Here is an 8,354-nt window from a genome sequence, read left to right on the forward strand (position 1 = left end):
CACTTCTACGCTGATGATATCACCCTGCACTTTTCCATGTCTTTTCATAGACGTCCAACACTTCAGGAAGTAAACAGTTCACGCAGGGAAGCCACAGAACGCCAGACTTCTGATCTTTCCAAAATTTCTCATTGGGGTAGAGCAAACTTGGTATTGTTCAATGCCTCAAAAACTCAATTCCTCCATCTATCAACTCGACTCAACCTTCCAGACAATTATCCACTCTTCTTCAATGACACTCAACTATCTCCCTCTTCTACACTGAGCATCCTCGGTCTGTCCTTCACTTATAATTTGAACTGGAAAATTCACATCTCATCTCTAGCTAAAACAGCATCTTTGAAGTTAGGCATTCTGAGACGTCTCCACCAGTTTTCTCACCCCCTCCTCCCCCAGCTGCTAACTCTGTACAAGGGTTTTATCCGTCCATGTGTGGAGGATGCTTCACATGTCTGGGGGGGTTCCACGCATACGGCTCTTCTAGACAAGGTGGAATCAAAAGCTTTTCGTCTCATCAACTCCTCTTCTCTAACTGATTGTCTTCAGCCTCTCTCTCATCGCCGCTATGCTGCATCTGTAGCTGTGTTCTACCGTTATTTTCATGCTAATTGCCCTTCTGATCTTGCTAACTGCATGCCTCCCCTCCTCCCGCGGCATCGCTGAACAAGACTTTCTTCTTTCTCTCATCCCTATTCTGTCCACTTCTATAGCACAAGAGTTAACCAGTATTCTCAATCATTCATCCCTTTCTCTGGTAAACTCTGGAATTCTCTGCTTGCTTCTGTATTTCCACCTTCCTATGACGTGAATTCCTTCAAGAGGGAGGTTTCAAGACACTTATCCTTCAATTTTTGACTACCGCTTTGGACCCTTTTCTGGGACTGGCATCTCAGTTTTTTTTTTTTTTTATTGGATTTTTGTTGCCCTTTGCCAGTGTCCTTCCTTCATAAGAAAAAATTATATATATATATATATATATATATATATATATATATATATATATATATATATATATATATATATATATATATATATATATATATATATATATATATATATACTTCTTTCTACAGTTTGTTTTTGTTTATTAGTTGTAATCTTAAATATGAATGCAGAAATATAAATGCAGATAGAAATGGAAAACTTTTATTTAATATTTAAGCATGTACAGCGATTAATTCAGTATTTACGGATGTACAGCGCTAAAGTTAAAGCACTTTGTAAATTCAATTAAATTTAATATATTTTAAGTTATGTTAAACCAATTTTATGTAAAAAAAATAAATAAAATGGTGTAAACCGAGTCACCTGTACAAAGACGTAAACATATCATATATGTTTTCTCATATATAAAAAGTTTTATGGAAATAAAGAACTGGAAAATCCTGACAAAAGTTCCTAAATCTCCAGGTGTGTGTGTTATGGAAAGAAGGGACAGTTTTCAGGGGAGATGCAGAAAGGGGCGTTGTCATTAGTATTGAAGACTTTACCGTCAGGACACGAGTGAAGGATACCCTGCTGGCCCACACCTTTACACTGGAAGTAACCTGGCTGACACGTGGTGCATTGGGCGAAAAAGCCAGCATCGATACAAGTCAGGGAGTCTTTACATCCACCTGGAGTACTTGTGATGATGCCGTCAGGAGCGGTGGATGAGGTGGTGTAGGGAGTAACTGTAGGGCCAGATGTGCTGTCGTCACACAGTAGCCTGCACTGTGCGTCGGGAGTACATCGGCCCAAACTGATATCAAAGATCTCATCATTCGGGCAATAGAAGTGGTTGTCCTGGCTGGGCTCGCCCTCCTCCAGGCAGATGTAAAACGCCTTACAGTCTTGAGGGTCTGGCGCCTGGATTACATTCTTGTAGCAGTACGGCGTGCACAACTCACTGCAACATTGGCTTGCATCAGTCCCACAGAATTTCCCGTTAAAATACGGCGTGTCTGAGTGACAGTGCTGTGGCTCCCCAACTACGACACCTGCCAAACACATCCTGTATGTGCCACAGTCACTGGGGTCAGAGATGAGGTCCACTTCCTCAGTACAGGTCAGGTGGCAGTCAGGGGGAACACAGAGTGCCGTGCATGTGTTCCCAGGTGAGCACTCTTCTTGAATTGGATCAAAAATGTTACCAGGTTGGCACGGGAGAGAAGTGTGGGAGGGAATCTCACCGACCATGCAGATGTAGTACTTGGTGCAGTTCTTGGGGTCTGCCACTTGGTCACCAGGGGCCTTCCCTTTGCAGTTGGGCTCACAGATTGCGAACACCCCAGGGAGAAGACACTCCTGTGGAAGTAATGTGTTATTACTTCTGTGCGGCAGTAATGGCAAGACTTCCTTGTGTGTTTTATTAGGTAATTAAAAAAAAAAGTTCACACTGTAATGATTATATAAATAATTGTACGTTGCTTCTACTGCCTACTACTACTACCATTACTACAACAACAACAACAACAACAACAACAACAACAACAACAAAAACTAGTACTACTACTACTACTACTACTACTTTTTTTTGTGTGTAGGAGGGACACTGGCCAAGGGCAACAAAAATCCAATAAAAAAAAAAAAGCCCACAGAGATACCAGTCTCATAAAAGGGTCCAAAGCGGTAGTCAAAAAAATGAAGGATAAGTGTCTTGAAACCTCTCTCTTGAAGGAATTCAAGTCAAAGGAAGATGGAAATACAGAAGCTGGCAGGGAGTTCCAGAGTTTACCAGAGAAAGGGATGAATGATTGGACAGGTGGACAGAATAGGGATGAGAGAAAGAAGAAAGTCTTGTCCAGCGAGGCCGCGGGAGGAGGGCAGGCATGCAGTTAGCAAGATGAGAAGAGCAGTTAGCATGAAGATAGCGGTAGAAGACAGCTAGAGATGTAACATTGCGGCAATGAGAGAGAGGCTGAAGACAGTCATTTAGAGGAGAGGAGTTGATGAGAGGAAAAGCTTTTGATTCCACTCTGTCTAGAAGAGCGGTATGAGTGGAACCTCCCCCCCGAGACATGTGAAGCATACTCCATACATAGACGGATAAGGCCCTTGTACAAAGTTAGGAGCTGAGGGGGTGAGAAAAACTGCTAGAGACGTCTCAGAACACCTAACTTCATAGAAGCTGTTTTAGCTAGAGATAATATGTGAAGTTTCCAGTTCAGACTATAAGTAAAGGAAAGACCGAGGATGTTCAGTGTAGAAGAGGGGGGACAGTTGAGTGTCATTGAAGAAGAGGGGATAGTTGTCTGGAAGGTTGTGTCGAGATGATAGACGGAGGAATTGAGTTTTTGAGGGATTAAACCAAGTTTGCTCTGCCCCAATCAGAAATTTTAGAAAGATCAGAAGGCAGGCGTTCTCTGGCTTCCCTGCGTGAAATGTTTACTTCCTAAAGGGTTGGACGTCTATGAAAAGACGTGAAAAAAAGTGCAGGGTGGTATCATCAGCGTAGGAATGGATAGGACAAGAAGTTTGGTTTAGATCATTAATGAATAACAAGAAGAGAGTAAGTGACAGGCCGGAATCCTGAGTAACACCACTGTTAATAGATTTAGGAGGAGAACATTGAAAGTCTACCACAGCAGCAATAGAACGGTCAGAAAAGAAACTTGAGATGAAGTTACAGAGATAAGGATAGAAGCCGTAGGAGGGTAGTTTGGAAATCAAAGCTTTGTGCAAGACTCTCTCAAAAGCTTTTGAAATGCCCTAGACAACAGCAAAAGTTTCACCAAAAATCTCTAAAAGATGATGACCAAGTCTCAGTAAGAAAAGCCAGAAGATCACCAGTAGAGCGGCCTTGACGGAACACATACTGGCGATCAGATAGAAGGTTGTGAAGTGATAGATGTTTAAGAATCTTCCAGTTAAGGATAGATTAAAAAACTTTAGATAGGCAGGAAATTAAAGCAATAGGACGGTAGTTTGAAGGATTAGAACGGTCACCCTTTTTAGAAACAGGCTTTTAGAAGCAGGCAAACTTCCAGCAAGAAGGAAAGGTAGATGATGACAGAGCTGAAAGAGCTTGACTAGGCAGGGTGCAAGAACGGAGGCACAGTTTCGGAGAACAATAGGAGGGATCCCATCAGGTCCATAAGTCTTCCGAGGGTTTAGGCCAGCGAGGGCATGGAAAACATCATTACGAAGAATTTTAATAGATAGCATGAAGTAGTCAGAGGGTGGAGGAGAGGGAGGAACAAACCCTGAATCGTCCAAGGTAGAGTTTTTAGCAAAGGTTTGAGCGAAGAGTTCAGCCTTAGAAATAGATGTGATAGCAGTGGTGCCATTTGGTTGAAATAAAGGAGGGAAAGAAAAAGAAGCAAAGTTATTGGAGATATTTTTGGCTAGATGCCAGAAGTCACGAGGGGAGTTAGATCTTGAAAGATTTTGACACTTTCTGATAATGAAGGAGTTTTTGGCTAGTTGGAGAACAGACATGGCATGGCTCCAGGCAGAAATACAAAGTGCATAATATTCTGGTGATGGAAAGCTTAAGTACCTTTTGTGGGCCACCTCTCTATCATGTATAGTACGAGAACAAGCTGTGTTGAACCAAAGTTTGGAAGGTTTAGGTCGAGAAAAAGTGTGAGGAATGTACGCCTCCATGCCAGACACTATCACCTCTGTTATGTGCTCAGCACACAAAGACGAGTCTCTGACACGGAAGCAGTAATCATTTCAAGGCAAATCAGCAAAATACCTCCTCAGGTCCCCCCAACTAGCAAAGTGCCAGAGGCACCTTCGCTTAGTGGGATTCTGAGGAGGGATTGGAGCGATAGGACAAGATACAGATATGAGATTGTGGTCGGAGGAGCCCAACGGAGAAGAGAGGGTGACAGCATAAGCAGAAGGATTAGAGGTCAGGAGAAGGTCAAGGAGGTTGGGCGTATCTCCAAGATGGTCAGGAATACGAGTAGGGTGTTGCACCAATTGCTCTATGTCATGGAGGATAGCAAAGTTGAAGGCTAGTTCACCAAGATGGTCAGTGAAGGGAGAGGAAAGCCAAAGCTAGTGGTGAACATTGAAGTTTCCAAGAATGGAGATCTCTGCAAAAGGGATCCACTTTGGAAGTTAAGTAGTTAAAGAATTTCTTATAGTCAGAGGAGTTAGGCGAGAGGTATACAGCACAGATAAATTTAGTTTGAGAGTGACTCTGTAGTCGTAGCCAGATGGTGAAAAACTCGGAAGATTCAAGACCGTGGGCTCGAGAGCAGATTAAATCGTTGTGCACATAAACGTAACATCCAGCTTTGGATCGAAAATAAGGATAGAGAAAGTAGGAGGGAACAAAAAAGTGGCTACTGTCAGTTGCCTCAGAGTTTCAGTGAGGAAGATTGAAAAAAAGATTGAAAATTAGATCTTAGACCACGAATGTTGTGAAAAAGTTAATGTAGAAAAAGTTGAAGGGGGTGTCAAGACACTTAGGTGTCGTCGTCCGAAGGGCAGTCCGACCTGGGGACATTTGTGGTCCCTTCCCCAGATGGGGACTCAAAATCCCAGATGGGATTTTGACATTCAAACATTTGACAATCATAAGTCCAAACAAACGTTTCGATAGCAGACATTATTCGCTTCTCATACTTTCGTAAGCTGCAATAGGACATATTTGTCTGACAGGAATACCAAGGGGGAAGTTTTTTTTTCTTTTTATAGTGCTAAAATGACATTTCGAGAAATCAAGCGCCACAGTCAGAATTTTTTGGGAGATCAGAAGTCAAGTGTTCTGTGGCCTCTCTCTGTGATCTGCTTACTTGGTGAAGGGCTGGGCGTCTACGAAAAGACGTAAAAAAGTGCCAGGTGGTATCATCAGCGTGGGAATGGATAGGACAAAAAAAATTGTTGGAAGAACATTCATGAAAAATAGGAAGAGAGTGGGTGACAGGACAAAACCCTGGGGAACACCAGGATTTTGGAGAGGAACAGTGACCGTCTACCACAGTAGCAATAAAACGGCCAGGAAGGAAATTTGAGATGAAGTTACATGAAGTTGAGATGAAGTTACATATATATATATATATATATATATATATATATATATATATATATATATATATATATATATATATATATATATATATATATATATATATATATATATATATATATATATATATATATATATATATATATAAAGATAACTCCGAAAGTGGAGTACAGTCTGATTCTCTTCCCTCTTGTGGAGAGTTCATTATTCATCATCAGCTTTGGATGATATATATATATATACGAGTATATATATATATATATATATATATATATATATATATATATATATATATATATATATATATATATATATATATATATATATATATATATATATATATATATATATATACTCGTATATATAAGTGAGAGGTATACAACACAGATAATTTATTTCGAGTGACTCTATAGTTGTAGCCAAATGGTGGACAATTCGGATGATTCAAGAGCGTAGGCACGAGAGCAAGTTAACTCGTTGCGCACATTGACCCACATCCAGCTTTGGACTGAGGATGAGGAGAGAGAATATGACGGAACAGAGGAGAGGCTTCTGTCAGTTGCCTCAGACACCTGTGTTTCTTTGAGGAAAATATGAGGTTTGATAGAAGAGAGGTGGTGTTTATACAGATTGAAAATTAGATCTAAGGACGCGAATATTGCAGAAGTTAATGAAAAAAATTAGTGTCAATACCAGAGAAAGTCCGACCAGAGAAGTCCGACCTGGGACCATTTGCTGTCTCCTGATGTATTGAGACATACGTTCAGTGAGGTCACTACTGGGTTATTGATAAGTTCACAGTACTCTCTGATTGCTTCAGACAGAACTGGGAGTAATTATTATTTTGGCAGGTGTCTACTGCCTCATAGTTAAAGGCAGGAGTTAAGTGACAGATTTTCTATTTTCTTTAACACCTACTCTGTCTACCTCTCAAATGCAAGAATGACCAGTATTTTCAATTTTTCAACTCTTTCTTCCGGTAAACTCTGGAACTACATGCCTATTTATGTATTTATCCCTTCCTATGTTTTGATTTTTTTTAAGAGGGTGGTTTCCAGATGCTTATACTCAGTGTTTCTTTTTCTTTTCTTTTTTTTTCTCTTCCTTTTTGTTGCCCTTGGACAATACCCGTATTACATAAAAGAAAAAAAAAAATAAATAATATCCACCATTGGTAAAAATTTGTAATTGGTGCCTGAGCCACATACAGTGGAACTCCCCCTTGAAAACATTCTTGATACCACTATTGCCTTGTCTGAAAGAATGTAAGCCATATGTACATGTGTTTCCCATTTTTTCTTATTTAATATTTAATAAAGTAAAATAATGCATATAATAGAAGATGCATCGTTAAGAATCTTGTTGAGGTTAGACACAAAGTTTTTAAAAGGCATTGAATGAAAGCTTTAAATCAGGGTGGAATGAAGAGCATTTCATCTTATTAACTACTCTCCTCTCACTGATTCACTGACGAAATGACATGGCACCGAATCAGACTGGTTGCTATTAATACTCAGAGCACTACTGAGGAGAGGGAAAGGATCTGTTATGAAACCCAAATACCTGAAGAAGGGACGTATGCAAGGAGAGCCACTTACCGTGAAAGCCACCCTTGTATATGGCTTGTATATGGCGGTGGCGCTGAAAATAGAACCAACGAAAGCATTGTAAAAGGGAAGTGGAAGGAGGAGAGATGACTGTAAGAACCACCTACCATGAAAACCATCGTCAGGAAAAACTTGTACATGGCGACGCTGAAAGTAGAACCAATGAAAGCACTGAAGATTGATTAGCAGAAGGTGAGCAGTGAGGTGTTGCAATGTGTCCCTATTGCCTCTTGCCTTCCTTTTATTTAAGAATCCCCGGTCTTATCTGTGGAGGGGGAGGGAATGAAGGGAATTCATGATTTTTAGTTGTGTGGGAACTTAACATGTGTGTTTGTGTGTGTGTGTGTGTGTGTGTGTGTGTGTGTGTGTGTGTGTGTGTTTTGGGGATGTTAAGATTGTGCATCTAACTATTTATGTTTTTTGCAGGCGAGTTAAATTTGTTTCCCAGTTTTCATGAGATTATTCCATTTTTCAGGGAATATTTTTACTTTTTCCTTTGCACACGTCAATTAGCTCTCTCTCTCTCTCTCTCTCTCTCTCTCTCTCTCTCTCTCTCTCTCTCTCTCTCTCTCTCTCTCTCTCTCTCATCAGTGGAGGAGTGGCGTCGTGGGAATCCACAGAATTTTCCCCGAATAAGATGGTTTTATCACTTCAAAATTCATGAATATGATTATGTTTCTGTTTTAAGACATTTATTATAAGAATTTATAGCTTCTGAGATTGCCGCATGCAACCATATGGAAGCTCTCGTATTGGGAACCGCCTTGTCGTGGTGGGGAGGC

The 8,354-nt window shown here is 40.6% G+C and overlaps 1 protein-coding gene across 1 annotated transcript; it reads right to left on the reverse strand.

The window, feature by feature from the left end:
- Positions 1 to 1,132: 1,132 nt before the first annotated feature.
- On the reverse strand, positions 1,133 to 7,834 carry LOC135093120 (uncharacterized). Its single transcript, XM_063992027.1, has 2 exons — positions 7,680 to 7,834; positions 1,133 to 2,286 (listed from the first exon to the last, which is right to left on the reverse strand). Exons 1-2 carry the CDS (start codon positions 7,710 to 7,712, stop codon positions 1,420 to 1,422), a joined length of 900 nt encoding a protein of 299 aa, XP_063848097.1. The 5' UTR covers positions 7,713 to 7,834; the 3' UTR covers positions 1,133 to 1,419.
- Between the last annotated feature and the right edge of the window lie 520 nt (positions 7,835 to 8,354).

Source organism: Scylla paramamosain, chromosome 41, assembly GCF_035594125.1.
Source record: "Scylla paramamosain isolate STU-SP2022 chromosome 41, ASM3559412v1, whole genome shotgun sequence".
Taxonomy (NCBI): domain Eukaryota; kingdom Metazoa; phylum Arthropoda; class Malacostraca; order Decapoda; family Portunidae; genus Scylla; species Scylla paramamosain.

Excerpts from the sequence above, each read along its gene's own strand:
- LOC135093120 (XM_063992027.1), bottom strand. The coding sequence starts at position 7,712 with ATGTACAAGTTTTTCCTGACGATGGTTTTCATG. Across the intron at positions 2,287-7,679 it reads TCCTGACGATGGTTTTCATG|GAGTGTCTTCTCCCTGGGGT; the intron begins GTAGGTGGTTCT and ends TTACTTCCACAG.